Raw genomic sequence first — 24,520 nt, 5'->3', positions numbered from 1 at the left:
TGTCAAAGCAACAAGGTGGTGAAACTCACGAACCGACTAAAAGCGGGTGAGCTATGTAGTCCATTGCAATAACAATAAGTGTGAGTGAGCACAATCTATCTTGATTCAAGAAATCTTAATATAACCATAAAGTTTCTATGATTCTAATAATGGTGGAGAGAGCTGGAAAATCGTGCTGAAGTGGGGAAATACGCCGAAAAACAAAGCTAATCCTATTTGTGAATAGCAAAACCCACGTGAACATAATCGTGGTGTGACGTGGCGGGTTCGGTTCACTATATTTAAGACCATACGGTGTGCGTCTCTATATGTGCTCATGTGAAGATCGTTTTTTTGCCATATATCGGTGAAGAAAAACGTGAACGTGAGACTGAGAGTCATCCGGTCATAGCTACCTATTCTTGGCTTGGTAAGGTATTTCTGGAAAGAATGAACATATCTATTTTTAGTTCTCGTGAAAAGGACTCTGAGAAACCAAAACCGATTATATACATGGGCAGTTTTTGTTAAAGTAAAAACACCTACTTATTAGGTGGTGATAATTCCAAACCACCTATGGTTTCTGCAGTAATGGCATCACTTTCTTCATGAGTTAATGTTCTTTGATCAGGTTCAATAAATTTTTCAGTACTGTGAAAAATAAGTAAAACGAGTTACTTTACCTACATAACAGACTATAAACTATTAATGCTGACGCTGTGGTACGGGGTAATGTGTTAATAGGGTAAGATGCTAAGCGTGGTTTAAAGACTCTGTCCTTTAATATGAACAGGAAGTCAGAATGATATCAAATCCGACGTTCAGCTATGATAAAATCTGACATCTGTCATGTATCGAGTAAAGTAACTATGACTTAATGACGCGCGTTTTTAAGTGCAGGCTCATTATAAATCGAAAAACGTCCCTGGCTGCGGGTCTGTTATCAGAATACACCCTTGTATGTTCATCATCCTATTGCAAAAATGGTGTGAGTCGTTAAAAAATAATCGAGTGTAACCACATGTAAAACACGTTGATGCGGAGTATAACCATGCCGTAATCACTATCTGTCCTCAATCTGAACTGATCCTGTGTATATACCAAAACAGCGTAAACCCCCAGTTTGTACCTAACGGCCCTGTTAATTCAGCGTGACACGACTCATACTCAGAACAGAAACCTAAGTCCAAAATAAAGGAAAAAGTTTCTCAACTATCCTCTCTGTTCACTGGGTAAACAATCCTAATACACTAAGACTCGTAACGAACTCGAGCTACGCTTACCTTATATGACTGAAAACGAGCCAGAGTGATGCCCGTCTCTGGTTTCCCGGTTTGGAGTGTTTGCATGCGAGTGGCTTACCTTGTGATTATATTTCCGGTTTGGAAACGTGAAGCGTAATCACGTGACTAGTTCTATTACGTGCCTCTTCCCATGCCGTGAATAGAAAAAGGACTAAGGCAAATTAACAAATACGGCGGCCATTTTAAAGCTAATTCATTGTATCATAGTGTTAGTGCTAATATCTATTGTATAGGTCTCTCCAACTATTAGAAACAGTACAAGGAATTCAGAATAATATTGTAAAACGAAACTTAGACAGTGTTAACTAAAGACATGTTGTAAAACATCTGTACCATAAGTATCCATAAATTAATAGACATAATGTGTTCAACAACTGTGAATTAACAGAAAGGTTGCAAATTGGAAAAAACATACATTTCTCCTACAGTATACACATCAGGATATAAATAGATATGTATTTTGTGTCACATTTTCATTTGAATTTTTTATTGAGCACACAGGTGTGTAGTAATAGTGTGGGTAGAATAAACCCATAGCCCATTGTGTTGTAAATCTTGGCAATACGGAACTTAAGAATAAGTCTGTGGTTGCGGTAACTTGAATTCAGATACTAGGGGTCTCACCTTCCTAGAAAGTAGTGTAGTTCATGGTCAATGTTAAGACCATGTTCCACACTGCGCATTTTTAAAATCCATTGTGCCTCTCTTTGTCTCAGTATCAGTTCTCTGTTCCCTCCTCTGGGACTACTTGGGACATGTTCTATTCCATAGAATTTAAATGTACGGTTAACTGTTTGAGCAGGGCAAATAGTCATGTGCGCCGCTAATGGGTATCTCATGTCTCCCTGTTTAATTGCTCTGGTGTGTTCCCCTATGCGGTCCCGCAAGGGTCTGATTGTGCTACCAATGTAGTATTTATCACATTTGCATTGTATTATATATACTACAAATTTAGTTAGGCAATTGATGTTGGAGTTTATTTTGTATTTCCTTTCTCCTGGTCCCAAGAATTCAGTCTTACGATCAACAGCCCATTTGCACGAGCTACAATGACCGCATGTGTAGAAGCCACATGAATATTGGCTAATGTTTAGCCAATATTCATGTGGCTTCTACACATGCGGTCATTGTAGCTCGTGCAAATGGGCTGTTGATCGTAAGACTGAATTCTTGGGACCAGGAGAAAGGAAATACAAAATAAACTCCAACATCAATTGCCTAACTAAATTTGTAGTATATATAATACAATGCAAATGTGATAAATACTACATTGGTAGCACAATCAGACCCTTGCGGGACCGCATAGGGGAACACACCAGAGCAATTAAACAGGGAGACATGAGATACCCATTAGCGGCGCACATGACTATTTGCCCTGCTCAAACAGTTAACCGTACATTTAAATTCTATGGAATAGAACATGTCCCAAGTAGTCCCAGAGGAGGGAACAGAGAACTGATACTGAGACAAAGAGAGGCACAATGGATTTTAAAAATGCGCAGTGTGGAACATGGTCTTAACATTGACCATGAACTACACTACTTTCTAGGAAGGTGAGACCCCTAGTATCTGAATTCAAGTTACCGCAACCACAGACTTATTCTTAAGTTCCGTATTGCCAAGATTTACAACACAATGGGCTATGGGTTTATTCTACCCACACTATTACTACACACCTGTGTGCTCAATAAAAAATTCAAATGAAAATGTGACACAAAATACATATCTATTTATATCCTGATGTGTATACTGTAGGAGAAATGTATGTTTTTTCCAATTTGCAACCTTTCTGTTAATTCACAGTTGTTGAACACATTATGTCTATTAATTTATGGATACTTATGGTACAGATGTTTTACAACATGTCTTTAGTTAACACTGTCTAAGTTTCGTTTTACAATATTATTCTGAATTCCTTGTACTGTTTCTAATAGTTGGAGAGACCTATACAATAGATATTAGCACTAACACTATGATACAATGAATTAGCTTTAAAATGGCCGCCGTATTTGTTAATTTGCCTTAGTCCTTTTTCTATTCACGGCATGGGAAGAGGCACGTAATAGAACTAGTCACGTGATTACGCTTCACGTTTCCAAACCGGAAATATAATCACAAGGTAAGCCACTCGCATGCAAACACTCCAAACCGGGAAACCAGAGACGGGCATCACTCTGGCTCGTTTTCAGTCATATAAGGTAAGCGTAGCTCGAGTTCGTTACGAGTCTTAGTGTATTAGGATTGTTTACCCAGTGAACAGAGAGGATAGTTGAGAACCTTTTTCCTTTATTTTGGACTTAGGTTTCTGTTCTGAGTATGAGTCGTGTCACGCTGAATTAACAGGGCCGTTAGGTACAAACTGGGGGTTTACGCTGTTTTGGTATATACACAGGATCAGTTCAGATTGAGGACAGATAGTGATTACGGCATGGTTATACTCCGCATCAACGTGTTTTACATGTGGTTACACTCGATTATTTTTTAACGACTCACACCATTTTTGCAATAGGATGATGAACATACAAGGGTGTATTCTGATAACAGACCCGCAGCCAGGGACGTTTTTCGATTTATAATGAGCCTGCACTTATAAACGCGCGTCATTAAGTCATAGTTACTTTACTCGATACATGACAGATGTCAGATTTTATCATAGCTGAACGTCGGATTTGATATCATTCTGACTTCCTGTTCATATTAAAGGACAGAGTCTTTAAACCACGCTTAGCATCTTACCCTATTAACACATTACCCCGTACCACAGCGTCAGCATTAATAGTTTATAGTCTGTGATGTAGGTAAAGTAACTCGTTTTACTTATTTTTCACAGTACTGAAAAATTTATTGAACCTGATCAAAGAACATTAACTCATGAAGAAAGTGATGCCATTACTGCAGAAACCATAGGTGGTTTGGAATTATCACCACCTAATAAGTAGGTGTTTTTACTTTAACAAAAACTGCCCATGTATATAATCGGTTTTGGTTTCTCAGAGTCCTTTTCACGAGAACTAAAAATAGATATGTTCATTCTTTCCAGAAATACCTTACCAAGCCAAGAATAGGTAGCTATGACCGGATGACTCTCAGTCTCACGTTCACGTTTTTCTTCACCGATATATGGCAAAAAAACGATCTTCACATGAGCACATATAGAGACGCACACCGTATGGTCTTAAATATAGTGAACCGAACCCGCCACGTCACACCACGATTATGTTCACGTGGGTTTTGCTATTCACAAATAGGATTAGCTTTGTTTTTCGGCGTATTTCCCCACTTCAGCACGATTTTCCAGCTCTCTCCACCATTATTAGAATCATAGAAACTTTATGGTTATATTAAGATTTCTTGAATCAAGATAGATTGTGCTCACTCACACTTATTGTTATTGCAATGGACTACATAGCTCACCCGCTTTTAGTCGGTTCGTGAGTTTCACCACCTTGTTGCTTTGACATTACCATTAAGTACATGTTTTCAAGTTATGTACTATATAGGTTCTCAATTTCTTTTGTAACACAGCCTTGAAAAAGTCGCGGGACTACATTCCCTTGTTGCGACGAAACACGTGTTGGCTGGCTGTTGTGTACCGCACTGAAGACACCTAATGAATAAAGAACCACCCATAAGAGGAGACTAACTTATTTCTTCTGCCAACTGATATGTACTGTAAATGTGAAAACACTAAATAATTTTATGTTTGACAAGAGGGCGTGTGCTAAGGACTGATTGCACAACTGTTTAGAGCTAAGGCTCTTATTTCTGGGAAGTCAGGCGGTACTTCCCACCTTTTAGCACCGTCATACTACTTAGCAAGTAAAATAGATAACGTATGTGAAGTTTCCCTGTGGCGCCGTTACCTAAACCCAAAACCCCAGTGACAGCATTTTTACTTATTCAAGTGGTGCACCTTGTACTAATCCAGGCAACACTTAAGGTGATTTTAGTGGTCTTTGATAACCAAAGACAGCAATCAAAGTGGTAGCTGTGGAGAGCAACCTTCAGGCTTACCTTAAAAGTGTGTTAAACAGCTTGTTTACCTGTTTAATCTGTAGTGTAAGTTATATGAAAAGGAAACCGCGCAGTGTTAAGCAAAAACACGTCTATTCATTACAACAGAATCACTAATCACATTGGTATATCTCCTACCCGGGGATATCAACACAATACGCAAGACTACTTCAAAAGCAATCACATAAGCAGCACAAAATACAGTGGTCTCCAAGGGGAGACTAAGAAAGTGGAATGCAAACTGCGAAGGTGAACAGGAGTTGGAACAGGAGACTCAGAGGAGCTGGGGACACATGGAACCATCAAAGGTAAGTACCCAGGAATCCCACGGAGGCTGTGTGCAGGGGGGAAACACAGTTGCGTGTCCAATAGAAGTCAGCGGGTAAGGCGCAGTTGCAGTTTGGAAGAAAAAGGACACTTCCCAGAGGAGCCCGAAGAATTCCCTTGGAGGGCGGAAAGTGGGAGAGCCACCCCATCCATGGATGCCCCAGGAACCAGGTTACCTACACCAGGGAAGCCGGGTGCAAAGGGGTAAAGTGACGTCGGAACCTGCCGTAGACAGCAATAGATGACTTTGAAGAAGATGCCTCTGGAGAAGACCGAGGCGGACTCCGGTGAAATCCAATAGTGGATTCTGGGAGTGAAGAACCTGCAAGCAGAGGGGACAGAGTCTATGCCACTTGGAATTGACCAGGAAGCATAGAGACACAATGCCCATCGATGTCAGGAGGTTCTGCAGAGTCGACAGTGACCTTGTCGCTGCTGCTGTGAGGACTGGGCAATACTCAGGAAGACCAGAAGCCGTGCACGAGTTGTCCCACGTTGGATGTCGGTGACTAGGTGGTTGGTGTCTGGCAAGAGCACCAACAAGCCTTAGTAGCCGCAACTGGTGTGGAAAACTAAAAAGGAGCAACATTGGGACCAGCAAGGTCCAAGGGACTCACCAACAGCAGGAGAGTCACCACAGGCCCGAGCAAGCAGTTGAGCCTGCTGAAGCAAGAGAAGTCCCACAGGCCAAAAGCAGAGGAGTCGTAAGGGGAACTCAAGCAGATCACCAAAGAAGGCCCACAGTGCAAAGGATGTGGTGAGGACACTGATCTTGGAGGGAAGGGAGGTTGGAGCCTCTTGAAGCCTGAAGATTTCTGGATTGCATAGCCGTCAAGCCTTGGCAATGGCAACTGGACGCAGTGCACAGGGGTTTGGTCCCAGCGGTTCTGACCAGGGATACTGGCCTCAAAATTGAAGAGAGGACAGGCCAGGCCTCGAGGAAATTGCAGAACCACCAAACTTCCTCCTGAAGTATATGAAGTTATTCTGGCAGCCATGTGTCTCTCCACTAAGTTGATATATGCCAGCCAATGGCAAAACTTTTGTAAATATTTACAGAATGGTCTATTGACCCTCTGTCAGCCTCAATTTCTGACATCCTTCTTTTTATCCTATCTTTTGCCCAGCATGGCTGTGTTATGAGCACTCTAAAAGGTTACCTTTTGGCCGTTTCTACAGTTGCCAGACCAACGGTCACTATTCAAGTCCCCTATTGTAAATACATTTCTGAAGAGGCTTGTAGGAAATAGCCCCTTTTTGAATGGTTACCCCCCCCCCCACACACTTTAAGCATGACAAATGATGCACTTTGACTTGGTGAGCCCTGGATCCCTGCCAATCAGCTTCCCAGGGCCTGTGTTCTTTCCGAAAGCTGTACCTTTGTACCTCCCCAATTGGCACAGCTCTAAGCCTCTTGTAAAAGGTATAATAGGTACCAAGAGCACAGTGTCCAGGGAAAGCCTCTAAGGGCTGCAGTACCTGTTGTGTCACCCTTAGGGGCCCTGTACCTTAACACTCACACACTCCCATTGCAGGCTGTGTGCTTTCGTGCAGAGAAAAGTGAAGGGTTTACAGGCACACATCCTTGTGTGCCAGTCCTACAATCCACTGTCTAATAGGTAAGTCACCCCTCTGGCAGGGTGCACTGGACACAGGTGAGGTTACAGTTGCATGAGCACTGTGCTCCTACAGTGTCTATGTCAATTCTTAGACATTGTAAGTGCAATGAAGGCATAAAAAGTATATGATCTGGGAGTTGGTTATTACGAACTCCGCAGTTCCATAATAACTTAATGAAACTTGAAAAGTTTGGTAGCAAACATCTCAGCACATTAAACCCACATTGATGCCAGTGTGGGATGTAACGCCAGATGCACACAGAGGGCCCCCCCTTTTTTTTTTTTGCAGAGTTATATAGCGCGAACTTAATCCGAATCGGGTATCAGAGCGCTTTACATAGCACCAGTTATGTTACATGAGGACACACATTCATTTTTTGTTAGGAACGGGGAGATTAAGTGATTTGCTGCGAATCACAGGAGGTTCAGCGTCATTACCGAGACTCGAACCCAGTTCCCCAGGTCCGAGGTCGAGCGCCCTAGCCGTTAGGCCAACCCCTCTCCCTCTCTTAGAGATGATCCCGGAAAAATGACCAGCCCTGGTGTGGTTCCTAAATGGCTGCCCACCATTTGCCACCACCAGACAGGTTTCTGGACACCTGAGGTTAGAGAGTCTCTGATCTCTGGATCCAGAAACAAAGCCCATCCTGGGCAGAGGTGCCATGCCACGACCCCCAGGATGAGTTGGGTCCATGAAGGGGAAGCTTCAAAGGCCTGCTGCATTTTGCTGCCCCCAGCAACTGGCTCCCACCGGTTTTGGCCCCTACTTTGGGCAGGAGAATCAGCCGGAAAACCAAGCTAGAGGAGAGGGTTGCCCACCTTTGCCAACCCCACCCCTCAGGTGGGTGAGGCGAGGTGAATCACACATCACAGTTCCCCACATCTTAAAGATGAGGGGAGCCAGCCAATTAGGAAGAGGCTCATGCCCTCCTCGCACTGGAGGGTGGCATCATAGGGACTGTACTCACCCCAAGGAAGGGACCTATTGATACCAACCTGCACATCCTTTTCACACCCCTAAATTTAGTATTTAGGGGTGACCCTGAACCTTGCCTCCTCACTTCGTTGCAGAAGAAAGAAAAAGGACTGAGAAGCCGTGCTGAAAAAGGAAGAAGGGGATGACTACTGCTTTGGCCATGCCCTACTGGCCTGGGCCAACTTAGGCCTGCACCCAGCGAACACCCCAGCGTGTCCAGCAGCCAACAGCCATCCAGAACCCGGAGGACCTGCCCTGCCCTGCCCTTCCTAAATAGACTGTTTCCCGTGAGACCCGGATTTGCTCACCCAGAGACTCCAACACAGACCTTAGATTCAGACGAATCTGCGGTTCTGCACCACTCTGCACCGATGCCCACGGCCCAAGTTCGAGCTGGCCAACACCACAAGGAGGTCTCCCTGGCGATCCTGACCTGGGATATGGTGATCCCCGACCTGCCTCGACTTTCTGACACCTGCAGCCTTAACCCGAGAGGTCCCCTGACCAGAACAGGTAAAAACACACGACGCCCAAAGACACTCCTGAATGTGATGCCCCACGGCCTTGGTCCATCCCATCCCTCCAAGTTACCTCTCTTGCTGGTGGTCGCCCTGAGGAATCCTCCTTGACCAAGTCTGCAGCACATCTTTCAAACCAGAGATCTCCATTGAAACAAAGAGGGCTCCTGACGTCTTCTTGGCACCCTGCATCTGGCTGCCTCTGTGCCGCTGGTGGTGCAGCTCTGGTGCTGATTGTTGGCCCCTACAGTGCTGATCCTAACACCAGGAGCTTTGTTCTCACAACCGAGTGGCCTGCTTGTGAGCAGCCCCTGACCAAAGACCTCCTATCCCCATTGGCTAACATTAGACCCCTGCAATCTGAACCCAGCCGCAATACAGCTGCTTGTGGTGCAACTTGTGAGCCTCTGTGCACCTTGGGGAACCTTGGTTTGAACCCCCCAACAACTATTCTTGCAGGTCCTTTACTTACCTGCAAACCGATAACATTATTTTCTTCCATAGGAACCCATGTTTTGATTTTCATCCAAAAATGTTCTGGTGAACTGACTTTCATATGGAAACCAAAGTAATATTGCTTGACACTAAAACTGTCTTACTTACCTTTGTTTTGTAAGGTCCTATGTGATATCTAGGCATATCATCCGAGTAGTCAAAGTAACTGAAAAGTAATCTAAAAGTAATCAAAATGAATCTCAATGCATTCTAAACTGTTTTAAAAGCAAAGACAAACATGTAATGATTCCAATTCCAACTACAATTTCATTCTCTTGTAACGTTTTGCATTTGAAAGCATATTCTACTCACTTGTGCCAAGTCCTGCCTGATTCTAGAAATAAAACATAGGTATGCCTTTCTTATACTTACCTAACTGGTCTGGATTCAGTCTCTGAGTGTGTGCCAAGAGTTCTTGATTGAGAGATTACAATAAATGCTTAACACACCCTCCTGATAAGCCTGACTGCTCAATCACACTACCACAAAAGAAAGTAAGATATTATCTACTTTAGCCTCTGCTATACCCTTGGGGATCCACTGGACTCGGTGCACACTATACCTTACTTTGGTATAGTATACACAGAACCAGCCTCCTACAAGAGGTATCCAAGTCACTGGCATCACCCAGTTCCTCATACCAGTCCTATTCTTTGTTATAAAGCACAACTTCTAAGGGCCCTGCATCCCCTCCCACTTTTTCTCCAATCCTACACCCTCCAAAGAAGGCTGAGGATGCGGCAGAGTCCTCAGTGGACGCTCGGACGGCCCAGAGTCGTTAGGGATGGAAATGGAGCTGATGTGGCCAATGGGAGCTGGCAGCGTCGGTAATCTCAGCGTAGGACACGTGCCCGGGAAGGTCGAGGAGGTACGGCCGGCACCGATCCAGATCCATGAAAAGCCATGAGCGCCGCGGCCAGAGCCGATAGCATGGAAACCAATTAACCTGCTTCTGCTCAGCTTGTATGGCCCGAAGGCAAGCCAACATGATCAGGCTGCCCAAATATGGTGTACATGGCATCATAAAACTCCTTCAGCGAGTGGGGGATACTCAGAGTCGACCCAGGCACATGCTCCTCAGAACGAGGCTTTTAACGAGCTTTCTCTGTCACTTCAGGTGACCAGGGTGAAGACCAAGCATGCTTCAGTTTGTGGTTTTTTGTGGTGCTTCTTACCTGTCTCCTTTGAGAACTTTGAATAGGAGGATGAAGATTTGGAGTCTCCGGGGCGGTGCTCTGAACTTCCTCTCGACCGAGACCAGGACCAGGTGCAGAAACAAGACCTATGAGGAGACCTATGAGATGCCTGACGCCAGGCTGTATGCAGCTTTAGGGACATCTCCCTCAAATCTTTTGACTGGCAGTCGGAGCATGACTTCGGGTCGCACTCCAGGCTCCAAAGACACATGAGCTGGAGATCCGTGACCGACATGGCGTGGTTACAGGCGCTGCACGGTTTGAATCCGGACATGATTGATACCTACACACCATGAAAAAATGTCGACAAAAAGTGAAAAGAATTCTGTCAAAAAATGACAAGGAGTAGCTCTCTTCAACGGATCTGCGCTGGCTGGCATGGAAAGAATACAATTGATGTTAGAGTGCCAAGGTGGTGCCTATATGGAAGACATTGCCGTCACGATGAGGGAGACGACGCCAACAATGTCAAGCGGAGTCAAATGACGCCACCTATTGTTGCGCAGAGGTACTTACTGCTCAAGAAAAATCTTCCGGATCCAGTCTGACGTCTTGGAAGTTCAAAGGTAAGGAATCTGCGGCTGGACATCGCTATCAGAAATGCATTATCATTTATTACTCCTTACCTAGTGTGTGATATTATGTGTAATCCATACTAGATGTTTTAGACAAAATCAACTGGTTTTTATTTTGTTCTTTTGAGTTTTTACTGTTTTTAAGACGGGTATTGTTGCTACTCATACCTTTTACAATGTGTAACCCAATAATTGTACTTACACTTTGTTCAGTGTTATGTTTGTTAATTGTATTGTTCTTGAAAATGTAACTAAACATTTTGTATACACCTATGAGTTCAAGACCCTAAATTCTGAAATTACATAAATCTGCTCAGAACCCAACATCCTATGATCCAGGAAACTCTTGAAAACATATTTAGTCAAGCCTTTGACGAAGGGCAGTCAGCATTTGCATTTCTTCTGTCAACCACAGGCCCTCAAAGTAAGACCAATGAAGAACTTTCATCCCTAGACATTAACATATTGTCATACAAGAACACTGTTACCCCAACAGATACTGTTAGTTATAAATGTAACTTAAAGCTTCAAATGCTGCTTGTACCGGACTTGTACAACAGGGTATTGTGTTGTGCCAAGAAATAAATAGGTGCAGCAAGAGAAGAATGCCTGACGGAAGAACCAATCTCACATATTGACTTCATTTCTCCCCCTCATCTTACTATCTGTGGCCTCTGCATTCCTCCAGACTTTTTATATCCGTGGGGCATCATGGTATTGGTGGACACCAAGTCTAGAAGCATATTGACCCACAACACAAAATCGACTTGTGCTTATTTGATAATCATTATTTGTTTCAATAAGATATGGCTCTCAAGGGACTGAACAGTGATGTGTCATGGCTTTACAAAATTCTGTAAGTATATTGATCATAGTAGTCTCATAATCCTCTGCTTTTCACCTGCCTCTACCAATAACTCATGTTGGCTTAATGCCCAGATTCAGCTCAAGGCGTGTACTTAAGCATGAAGATAATTTTGTTATTTGTCACAACAGGATTTTTCTTCACAAAGTCTTTCCCAAAAACTCACCTTCAGTCCCAAGTCTAACTCTTTCAGAGACCGCCTGATTTCTTTTGTTAGCATATTCATTCTTTCACATTCCTGAACGGCCACTAGAACATATGGTGTCTTTTCTACTGCTCTAGCCATAATTTCTAACATGTTGAACTGTTCTGGAAGCTTCTCTATGATTTCATCCAGTACACTTTTAACCTAAAAAAGATAAAAAAAACATTGTATTGTGTGGCAGTTACACAGTCTTAAACAAACAAACTACTGCACGATCTAACATATGAAAGCACCTGCACGTCAGTAACAGCCCTGATTTACAAGTGGGCATCAAAGTGACAGCCGCTAAAAACAGAGCTGTCCCGTCTGCCAACCTCTCATATTCTCCACTTCATTTAGAGCTTGGAGGAATTGTAATTTTTGTGATGATGCAGTTACGCTAGTTCCACCCTCAGGAAAACTGACCCAAAGAAAGGTGTGGGATAGACCATGTGACACTATTTTAACTAGTGCTTTCCATGTATGGGTCCACCATATAAAAATCATGGTGGCTCTGACACAAAAAAGTCACAAAGATCCCTTGCATGCAGTTAGAATATTTGTTTTTTCAAAGAGACTGTTTTGGGGGTCTGTCTGTGGAAAATAAAAGTATGACAAAACATCATTGTATTGTCTGAGTTAGGGGAGGCAGTGTTCCCACCTCCCCCAGGCTTCTACCTGCCCAAAGAGGGCTAAATTAGATGCAAAGGTTAAAAATAATTAGAAACATTCATACTCTTTAGTTTTATTTAGTGAGGTTTTTTGAAAAAATACTGGTGATTGAGCATTACAGATGAAGAATTAAGAATAAGACTAGGAACAGAAGAACAAGTTACTTCACTTTGGTAAAGAATTATCTGGAAGAGACCATCTAGCTCCAGATTCCTTACCTTTGAATTTCTCAGGTATCAGGCTGGATCAGTAAACTTTTGCTCGAGCAATACCCTTGCGTGTTCCATCGGGTGGCTCCAATTGGCTCCGCGTTACATCGTGGGCGTCGTTTTTTTTTTTTTTTTAACAAGCTTTATTGGGATTTTCATGTGGAGGTACATCGCAATACACATCACATTGAACACTTTGATTATTCAGAAAGTACAGGCTACAATTCGGGCATTGTGCGCCATCTGTACCCATTATAGTGTTGTCCACAATACATTCCAAAATGTCCCAAGACAGCTGGGGAAGCAACCAGTCCATCCCAGTGTTGTGCATTACATTCCTAGCCTACGAACTATTGTATTCAAGGGGAGCTGTGTCCGCTCAACTGTCCCACAACCCCCCAAACCCTCCCGGAACCCACCCTCCATACCCAACCATGCCACGAAGAAAACAATCTTAGTCTGGGGGACTCAGAGCCTACCCCTGGAGGGCGGGGGGCAAAGAAGGGTGGGCCGGAGTAGAGACCAACCCCACCCCAAGCCCACGGAAGGGGGAGGAAGGAGGCCGGTCCATGCAGCACGAGTGGGGGACCAAATGGATAAACAAGATCCCCACCAGCGGCAACCATCACCCGACAGGAAGCGGACACATCCACACGAAACACCCCACTTCCCAGAACCAAGAGTCATACACACCCTCTCAGCCATAACGACCCACCTCCATCAACAGGAACTACTGCTTATACGGGGGAACTCCGGGTGGTAGTCACCACAGCCCCCCCCCCTCCCCATCTCGCTCTTGAATAGTTCAGCCAGATGCGCCCATTCCAGGGAGATAGGACGCTTGCGCAGCCCCCGACTCTCCTCACGGTACAGAGCCTCTTGCTCCGCCACCGCCCAACGTAACACCTCCTCTCCCCAAGCCTCTACATGTGGCGGCGTGCGGGACTTCCACCGCTGTGTTATCAGGCACTTTGCCAGCATTAATGCCAGGTTGGCGAAACGGCGCAGCAGCTTTGCTTTCAAGGGGAGCAGTAAAAGGCCCAATAAACAAGCCTCTGCAGTGTCCCAGGAGGGGCGTTCAGCAATCGTGCTTAGGACGTGTGTTATCCTACCCCAGTATCCCCGCAGCGTCGGGCAAAGCCACAGCATGTGTACCAGGTCGGCGTCCGGCACCAGGCAGCGGGGGCAGGTTGCAGCCGCCGCGTTGTACATCCTACTCAGTGTATGGGGGGTAAGGTACGCCCTGTGGAGGACAAATAATTGAATAGTTTTCAATCTGCAGTTGCGGGACACTTTTTTAGGATACTCCAAGATATAAGCCCACTCCTTATCACTAAATGCCCGGGACAAATCTGTCTCCCACCGTGTCCGGAGAGCGACCACAGAGACCTGAGTGTGCTCCCGGAGGCCCCGGTAAAGCCAGCGAACCAGAAAGCGTCCATGACCCATTATGTGGAGGGATCGCAAAAGGTGGATTGTGGAGGGTTCCGCCGGTGTCACCTGCCAGTACGTCCGAATATATCGAGAGATCGCAGCGTGGAGCAGAAACTGGGTGTCGGGTACCCTGTTAACCCTCACAAAATCTTCGTGGGACATCAAGTTGCCCTCTTGGAAAAAGGCCCCTATAGTTTCCACCCCCTGTTGTGTCCATGGCCGTACTTGTCCGGCGCGCAAATCTCCCCGCCTCGTAGGGAGGCCGCACAGCGGCATGTTTGGTGAGTACGGATTTTGGATTTTGGCGTATTTACATGCCCGTGTCCAGTAATGGAGCGCTATCCTCAGCAGGGCCGGTGGGTCCAGTGGCTTAGGGGCGCCGGGGCACAACAGCGCTTGCAAAGCCCCTCATGCCAATTGGGTCGGGGTATAGCCAATTTCAAACAGGTTTTTACCAGCCAGCCAATAGGCCAACCACTGCAGCTGGCCAGCGATACAGTATGCCCTAAAATCGGGCGCACCCATCCCGCCAGCTCCGTTCGGTAGCCGCATTTTTGCTAACGCAAGCCTATGTCTCCCCGTACCCCAGATCAGCGAAATCAGCAGTGTATCCAGCTCATGAAAGATCCAAGCGGGGTATGCCACCGGGACATTGACGAAATAATAAAGCAGGCGAGGCAACATCACCATCTTGGATATCGTTACCCGCCCTGCTGTGGTGAGGGGCAATGTGTTCCAAAATGCAATTTGGGAGCGTATGGAAGAGATGGTGCGCACCAGATTGCCTGCAATGACATCCGGCACGGATCGAAATATATTAATCCCCAAGTACCTAAAGGTGACCGGCGCCACCCTGAAGGACAAGGGCCCGAAACGGATCTCCGGCGCCACGAACATGCCACTGAAAGAATAGGCTACGGACTTGGAAGCATTGAGGCGTAACCCGGAGATCTCTCCGAAGCGGAGAAAAAGATCCGCCACCTCCCCCATGTCGGCCTGGAGATCACGAAAGTACAACAGCATATCGTCTGCGTAAAGCGAGACTGAATGCAAGACTCCCTCCATCAGGATGTCATGGGGAACCATGGCTTGCCTGAGAGTTTGGGCTAACGGTTCAAGTGCCAAGACGAACAATATAGGCGATAGTGGGCACCCCTGGCGTGTACTCCGGAAGATGGGGTAGGCTGAGGAGATGATCGAGCCTGTTTTCGCCCTGGCCGTGGGGGCGGTGTAGAGCAGCTGGATCCAGGCACATAGCTCTGGGGGAGCACCCATTTTCTTCAATACCTCCAACATATAAGACCAGCTGAGCGCATCGAAGGCCTGCGAAATATCCAGGGATAAACACCCCGCGCCCGCCGGGCGGGGGCCCGAGGCGTGCAAGATGGCATGAGAACGCCTGAGATTCAGCGAGGTACTCCGTCGTGGGACAAAACCACATTGGTCCGTGTGGATCAGTCGCGGAAGGAGTGGGAGTAGGCGGTTAGCAAGGAGTTTACTAAGAATTTTATATTCTGTGTTGAGGAGCGATAGGGGCCTATATGATGACCTATCTAAGGGATCCTTCTCCGGCTTGAGGAGGGAAGTGACGATCGCCTCCCGAGTGGTAGGGGGCAGCCCCCCTTCCGTGAGTGAGGACATATAGAGTTGGTGTGGTTTCGGAATCAATAGGGAAGAGAAGGTGGAGTAAAATTCGACAGGCAACCCATCAGAGCCAGGTGTCTTACCCAGGGCTAGGGACTTGAGAGCCACTCTAATCTCAGCCGGAGTAATTGGCGCTTTTAAGTCGTGGATCTCCGCCGCAGAGAACACCGGCAAGTCCGCCTGCGACAGAAACTCAGTTACAACATCTGTGTCTGGCGTTGGGCGCGTCCCATAGAGTGTCTCATAATGGGTCCGGAACGCCGAGTTTATCCCCAGTTGGGTTTGGACTTGCCCATGTCGTCCGGTGTTAATGGCCAGGATAGGAGTCGGACAGGTCGGAGGGGCAATTAGTCGCGCCAATAATGGGCCCGCCCTATCAGCCTCCGAGTGTGTGCGCTGAATGTACGCCCTGTAATCCAATAAACGAAGCCGCTCTAGAGCTTCCGCATATTTCACTCTGGCTTCCTGTAAGGATGCCTCAGCCTGTGCGTCACGCTGGGCCTCTACTTCCTGCTCCTGGAACGCAGCCTTCAATTGGGACAAGTCCCGAATCACCTCCCTGCGGGCCCCCACTAGGGATCCTAGGGACACCCCCGCATAGACACCTTAAAGGCTTCCCATTCTAGGGAGCGTGTTGCAAGGTGTCACGGAAGACCTGGTCCTCCAACTGAAGGGGCTGCAGCCTCCAAGTCGGTATCGGCCCCACCCAAGACCCAATTCGATGGGGTTGTGATCAGATAGAGTTTTTCCCAAATAAGTACAGTGGGAAACCGCCGATGTCAATGACGGTGAGGCCAAAAAGTAATCCAGGTGCGTGTGCAACTGATGAGGAAAAGAGTAAAAGGAATACTCCTTAGCCGCCGGGTGTTGCAGTCTCCAAAGATCCAGCAGATTCCAACCCCATGCCCATTGACCCAGGGCCGCAGTTCAGGCCCGCACAGCAGTACCAGCCAAGGGGGGGGGGGGGTGAGATCGATCCAGCTCCACATCAAAGACAGCATTCAGATCACCCCCAAGCAACCATGGGCAATCACTCCAGTCTGACAAGGCTACGGAGACTCGGGAAAGGAATTCTGCATGATCCACATTAGGGGCGTACAAGGAGCCCAGCACCACAGGCGAGCCATCCAGTAGACCCCGCAGCGACGAGCGAGTGTCCCTGATCTCTTTAAAGATCATATCTAGTTTATCTGGAGGGGTAGCCGGCAGTTCCCCACTTGATGGTCGGGCTGGGCGATCGTCCGCATTGGTCGGGGGACAGGACAGAGTGCCCCCACTGGACGGGCACACAGGTGTCTTGTGCCGGACCCTACCCATAACGTTGCTCAGGCAGAAGGTAGGTAACAAGCCGGGTTGTCCGAGCGCGTCCGCCCTAATGCCCGTTCCAGGAGCTATGCCTTGCGGTGAGCAGAGGGAAGGGCAACAACCAAGCCCCCAAACACACCTCTACAGTCGCCCCCGGTTCAGCCGCCAGCCTCCCCCAGGCGGTCCGGGCAGCCTGCAGGATCAGCCAGCTAGTATGGAGGGTGTCGTGAGGAGCGAGCTATCCAACAGGATGTGAGGTTGTCCGTGGCTTCACACTTCGTCTTGGGTGTGGGGATACTCAGTGGCTCCGTTCTCCCCCCTCGGCAGTCGCCGTTCATGCTGGTCGTCACACATCAGATGGTGCCTCTCGAACCCCCACCACCGCTCCAGGGGGGGGGCACCCGCAGCCTCATCCAGCCGCGGGGACTCCACGGCGTCCGCAGGGAGCCCTCCGCCGCCGTCCCGGTACGGCTGCCACTCCGGACTATGTCGCTGGCGCCCTCAGGCCTCCGGGCCGCCACACTCGAGCCCCGGCGCGGAGATATCACTGGCCGGGCCTCCCCAGGTCGCTAGATGTCACTGCCAGGCCGCCCCAGGTCACAATACGTGGAGTGTGCACATAGGTGTCTTCGCCCGGGTCGGGCCCGCCAGGCCAAGTGTCGCCCCACAAGTTTTCAGGGCCACCTAGCAGGTGCAGGCAGACCGGGCACCCCGGCCGCGTCGCAGGGAAGCCCCCGCATGCAGCATCCAAAGTCCGGCAGGCAGGCACCTCGTAGACCGCACACTATCTGTGCCGGCACCAGGCCGCAGACTGGGGGGTCGAGTGCCGGCCAGCGGCGCACGTCTTGGCACGTCCACCGGCCCAGACCTCACCACAGCACCGCGGCTGCAGTCCGCCACCACATCAGGCCCGGAGTAACGCGCCGCCGGCAACAGTGTCACAGCCGGCGGCGGCGAGTTGTGTGTCAGCCGTCGGAACCCCAGACAGTTCCCCTCACTCCAGCGGCATCGTCCGGGAGCCGGATTTCGCCACAGCTCCCAGGAATGTATGAATTTGCAGGATTTTGAAGCCCCTGGCCTGGAGCTCTTCTTTTAGACGTCCGCCATCACCGGCTGCTAGCCACGCCCCCCACATCATGGGCGTCGTTAGTGTTGTTTATGACGTTGCGGTCACCTATATAGGCGCCACCCAGGCACGCGGACATCAGTACTTTATCATTTTTTCCAAGCCAGAAGCGCGGAGCCACAAAGTAAATGATGTAGTCGTGTGTAAAACTAGGGCCCTGAAAAGGGAAGTAGCCCTAGCCCTAACAAAATCAGTCCACAATGCGGGGAGGCATGGGTGGGCCTGTAAGGAATCTGCAACTTGATAGATTCTCTACCAGATAATACGTTACCGAAGGTTAGTAACTTGTTCATCTGATAGATACTTCTAGCTTCAGATTCCTTACCTTTGAATTAGATACCCAAGCCATACTCTCCACGTGGTGGGTTGTCAACGAAAACCTCACACTAGGAAGTCCTGCAGGACCGAACGAGCAAAATGCACGTTCCTGTAGACCTGACTGTCCAGGCAGTGGTGCTTGGCAAATATGTGCAAAGATGCCCACATTGTTGCCTGACAGATGTCCAGGACTGAAGCACTCCGAGCCAAGGCCATAGTCGCAGCCTTTGCCGTTGTGGAAAGGGCCCTTAATCCCTCAGGGGGCTGCTTCTTAGCCAGGGCAGAGCAGATCTTAATACAGAGAACGACCCAGTGAGAGATGGTCCTTTTCTGCAATGCCCGACCCTTCTTAGCTCCCCTGTACCCCACAAAGAGTTGGTCGTCCACCCAGAACTATTTTGTGTGGTCAAGCTAGAATAACGACGCTATTTTGGGGTCCAGACAGTAGAGACGCTCCTCTTCCTTAGAGGGATGCGGGGTAGGAAACAAGGTGGGCAGCATTAAAGACTGACCCAGATGGAATGGGGTCATAACTTTTGGCAAAAATGAAGCACAGGCGTGAAGCATCGCTTTGCCTGGGAAAGACATCATATAGGCAGGCATACAAGATAGTGCCTGCAACTCAGTCACCCTCCGGGCAGATATTATCACCACTAGAAAGGCCGTCTAGATGGCAGGCAGCCAGAGCGGACAGTTATGTAACGGCTCAAAGGGAGCACACATAAGAAATGCGAAGACCAAATTGAGGTCCCACTGTGGCATAACAAAGAGCTTGGGCAGAAACAAGTGAGCCAGCCCCTTCAAAAACCTATGGAGACCTAAGGAGAGAGGGTTGGTCTAACAGCCACAAAAAAAGGCATTAAAATCAGAAAGATAACCCTTGAGAGTACCTGTAGAAAGGTAGGATCCTTCTAGCATGGTTACCCCCACTTTTTGCCTGGTGTCAGTGTGTTTTGGACTAGTCTCACTGGGATCCTGCTAATCAGGACCCCAGTCACTGTGCTTTCTCACTAAATCGGACAAAGTATTTTGGTACCTTCCTCATTGGCTACTGGTGTGCCCTTCTAAAATACCTAGTTTATGGTACTAAGGTACCTAGGGCATAGGTATACCAGGGGTCTCCCATGGGCAACACCATGTATTATGCCAACCCTGAGAGACCACTCAACCTGTGACTGCAGGCCTGCCATTGCAGCCTGTGTTAACTGGTGCTAGCACCACTCACAACAGATATAAGTTTCCTTATATCTGAGGACACTGTATTTAAAAACTATAAGTCATCCCTAGGCAGGCCTTTCAGCCCTGAAGGCAGGGTGATTGGTTCTAAGTGTGAGGGTGCCCTGCATGAGCTGGACACCCCCTACAAATCCAGGAGTTCAATCTCCAGACTCTGTAAGTGCAGTCAGCTATTTTATACATCTATTGGACATCAAGTCAATTACGAAATGTTTAACTATACATTGGGTGCACCGAAACCGGTCAGCTCGCTCCTGATAGGGACAAATCAGGCAGAAATCATCCGCCTTCAACGTGTCCAAAATGCCGCAGCTAGAGCCATAGTTGGCTTGCCTAGGTCCTGCTCTGTCTCAAGTACTCTTCGATCCTTACACTGGCTACCGATTAAGTCAAGAATTCATTTTAAAGTCTTATGTCTGGCTTTTAAGATCATGAAAGGAGTAGCTCCCCAGATCCTTTCGAATCTCTTGTCTAGCTATGTTCCGACTCGCTCTTTAAGATCAATGGGCCAAGCTCTCGCTGTGGTTCCGAGGTTTAAGCTCAGCCGAGTTGGTGGTCGGTCTTTTCGGGTAAAAGCAGCAGCGCTTTGGAACTCGCTCCCGTTTGAGATTCGCGCGATGGAAGATCCTCTCCTTTTTCGTAAAGCCATAAAAACCCTTCTGTTTTAATTTTTCCCTCCTAACTAGATGTCCCCCTTCTGTGTCTTCAATTTCAGTGTTAGTTGTGTTTTTACCGGTCATGCGCCAGGACGCCCCTTAGCTGGGGCAGCTGTGCGCAATATAAATGCTCCTAACATAACATAACATAACATAACGTTTGGTTTCAAACGTGTTGGAATCCTAACCCAACACCAATTCCAGTGTTGGATGTAGGATCCCATGCATGGGGGGGTGGGTCCCCTAGGGAGCCCCCCTATATACCCAGCACTAGCCTTTCAGGGTCTAACAGCAAGCCATTGCTGTTGCAAAACAGAGACGTGATTCTGCTCTCCTGCTGCTGAGCCAGGCACGAGCAGGGAAAAGTAGAACAATAGGTTTCCTGTCAAAGGGAGGTGTAACTGGGGTGGGGGTGCTTGCCAGCGCCACCAGACTGCTTTGAAGGGCACATTTGGTGCCCTCTTTGCATACTCCAGTTGAAACCAGTTCAGGGAGCCATTGGCTCCCACTCTGGCCCAAAACTGGACAAAGGACATAAGAGTATCCTCCCCTCTGTCCAGCCCCTCCTCTGGGAGGGACCCCTGATACATCCCAACCCTTTTTCTTTGGGTACTTAAGGGCTTACCTGTGGGTGGGTCATCAGATTCATCGTGGGACAAGATTCCGATTCGAAACCACTTCTACTTCAACCATCTGGGCACTTTGGACTTCGCTTTGGGAACCGAGACTGCAACTGGGAGAATCCTGCTCCTGTTCCGTGCCTGTGCTTCATTCAAGTTCCTTTCCAAGCCTGTGGGCATCAAAGACACCCAAAGTAATCTCCCTTTGTGTGAAAGAGTCACTTCCCTGCATCTGCAGGCACCACAGCTAAGCTGACCGGTCTGCTGCTCCTGACGTCCTCCAGACTTCGAAAGGCCCAGCAACACACGTGGTGGTTATGCAAATCCCCCAAGGAATACATTGTCTTTTCGGCAAGTTTGAAGCCAGTATCCCTTGTCTGAACCACTGGAACAGCACTCCTGTGCACTGCATCGACATTCCATTGCTTAGGCTTGTTGAATCTCTTCTCCAGGGATCTTTGGGCTCCAAGAAGCTCCAGCCTCCAGCATCTCTTGCTACCAAGATCTTTGTCGTCCCCGCAACTTTTGCATCATGAGCCTGCATATTTGGTGAGCTGCTCGAGGTCCTCCTGCGACTCTTGTGCCTTTGGCCTGTTGGTCCTCTTAAGGGTCTTTTTTGGCTCCAGTGGGCTACCCTGCTTGCTTGGGCCTGCTCTGTCTCTCCTGCACTGGACTTTGCTGGTCCTGACACTGCACCTTCTTCACTTTCCTCGTCTGTTGCTGCTGCCAAGGCCTGTTGGTGCTCCCGCCAGACACGGACCCCTTGGTTCTCGACTTCCGACGGGGGACTGCTCTTGAATGGCTCCTGGTCTTCCACAGCAAGAGTAGCCTGGTCCTCATAGCTGCAGTGACAAGATCACAGTCACCTCTCCTGCATCTTCCGTCATCAGTGGTCATTGGTCTTCCGGGCCTCCTGATCACACCCAAGTGGCACAGACTGTCCCTTCTGCTTGCAGGGACTCCTCTTCAAAAACCCACCCTTGGATTCCACCGGACTCTTTCAGCTTCACCAGCGGCATCTTCACTGAAGTCGTCCATTGTGGTCTACGCCGGTTTCTGTCGTCAGTTCACACCTATGCACTCGGCTTCCCTGGTGAAGGTATCCTGGTGTCTGGGTGATCCACAGGTGGGGTGACTCTCCAACCTTCCATCTTCCACTGAGTTTCTTCAGGGTCCTCTGGGAAGGGTCCTTCTTCTTGAGAACTGCAACCGCGATTTCCCAATTGACATGCATTGAGTACTCAGCTGTATTTCCACTCTGCACACAGCCTCCATGGGGTTCCTGGGTACTTACCTTGGGTGGCGCCTTGGGTCCCCAGCCCAGTCTTCAGGGTCAAGTCTCGAATTCGGTCGCAGTTCGCATCCTACTTTATTAATATATGATTTGGTCTCCCCCTGGAGACCATTGTGTATTTGTGCTACTTACCTGGTCTCCTTTTGAAATATTGTGTGTATTGTATTTATATTTCTGGGTAGGAGATATACCAATGTGTTAGTGAGTATGTATAATAAATATAACAATTTTTATAACTATACTGTGGGACCTACCAATGACGGAAGATGCAGGAGAGTTGATGGTGACCTTGTCGCTGCAGCTGTGAGGACCAAGCGACGCTGTGGAAGACAACGAGCAGTTTAAGAGCTGTCCCATGCCAGAAGTCGAGAACCAGGGGGTCGGTGCTTGGCGGGAGCACCAAGAAGCCTTGGAAGCAGCAACAGATGGGGAACACGAAGAAGGTGCAGTTTCGGGACCAGCAAGGACCAGGGGAATCATCAAATGCAGGAGTCTCAGAGCAGGCGCTGAGCAAGCAAGGGAGCGTACTGAAGTCAAAGAAGACCTTCAAGACGATCCACAGGCCAGAGGCAATGGAGTTGCAAGAAGACCTTGAGCAGCTCACCAAAGATGCTGGCCCACAGTGCAGAGGATGTGGCGAGGGCGAAGACCTTGGTAGGAAGAGATGCTGGTGCTGCTTGTAGCCCGAAGATCTCTGGAGGATGGAGACAACAAGCCTTGGCAATGTCAATTCGACACGGTGCACAAGGGTTCGGTTCCGGCAGTTCCGACGAGGGATACTGGCCTCAAACTTGCTGAGAAGACAGTGTAGACCTCAAGGAAGTTGCAGAACCAAAACCTGTGTTGCTGAACCTTTCAGATCCGTGGGAGCTCAGGAGCAGCAGACCAGTCAGCTTTGTTGCAGAGCCTGCAGATGCAGGGGAGTGACTCCTTCACTCTAAGGGAGATTACTTCAGGTGTCTTTGATGCTCACAGGCCTGTAGAAAAACCTGGATGAAGCAAAGGCACAGAAGACGCGGAAGAATGGTAGGACGACAAGACCAGGAGAAGCAGAAGTCTTCCTTGATGCAGTCTCGGTTCCAAGAGTAGTCCAAAGTGCCAGACGGTTAAAGTTGAAGTGGTTTAGATCTGAAACTTGCCCCAAGATGAATCTGAAGAGCCATCCACAGGTAAGCCCTTAAGTACCCAAGGGAAAGGGTTGGGATGATTCAGGGATCCAGCCCAGAGGAGGGGCTAGACAGAGGAGAGGATACTCCCATGTCCTTTGTCCAGTTTTGCGCCAGAGCGGGAGCCAATGGCTTTCTGAACTGGTTTCAACTTGAGTATGCAAGGAGGGCACCGAATGTGCCCTTCAAAGCAGTCTGGTGGCGCTGGCAAGCACCCCAGCCCACTACACTAAGTCCTGCCTGGGAGAGGGTCTCACCTCCCTGTGACAAGAAACCTATTAATCTACCTTCCCCTTCTTGAGCCAGGCTCAGCAGCAGGAGGGCAGAATCCTGTCTGTGGTCGGCAACAGCACTAGCTTGCTGTTAGACCCTGAAAGGCTTATACGGGGAATACAGGGGGGTTCCCTTGGGGAGCCCCCCAGTACTTTGGATCCTATAACCAACACTGGAATCAGAGTTGGGGTAGGATTTCAACATGTTTGATACCAAACATGACCGGTTTCGGTGCAGCCAATATATAGTTAAACATCTCCTAATTGAATTTATGTCCACTATATGTACTAAATGGCTGACCGTACTTACAAAGCCTGGAGAATTGACTCGGGGATTTATAGGGGGTATCCTGCTCACACAGGGCACTCACACGTTTAACCTAGCACTCTGCCTTCATATTGAAAAGCATGCCTTAGGGATGACTTATAGTCTTTAAGTGCAGTGACCTCAGATATAAGGAAACTTATATCTGTTGTGAGTGGTGCTAGCACCAACTCACACAGGCTGCAATGGCA

The 24,520-nt window shown here is 48.2% G+C and overlaps 1 protein-coding gene across 2 annotated transcripts in view; it reads right to left on the bottom strand.

Moving 5' to 3' along the window:
* DNAH17 (dynein axonemal heavy chain 17) overlaps nt 1–24,520 on the bottom strand; it is a 14,992,541-nt gene that overhangs the window by 627,830 nt on the left and 14,340,191 nt on the right. For both annotated transcript variants that reach the window (XM_085617470.1, XM_085617471.1), the window contains one exon: nt 12,035–12,217. In XM_085617470.1, coding sequence (XP_085473596.1) covers nt 12,035–12,217 — 183 coding nt within the window. The remainder of the gene's footprint in view (nt 1–12,034; nt 12,218–24,520) is intronic.

The sequence above is a fragment of the Triturus cristatus genome, chromosome 7, assembly GCF_964204655.1.
Source record: "Triturus cristatus chromosome 7, aTriCri1.1, whole genome shotgun sequence".
Lineage (NCBI taxonomy): Eukaryota > Metazoa > Chordata > Amphibia > Caudata > Salamandridae > Triturus > Triturus cristatus.
The sequence above is the reverse complement of the archived record's forward strand: the minus strand, read 5'-3'. Positions and strand labels throughout refer to the sequence as shown.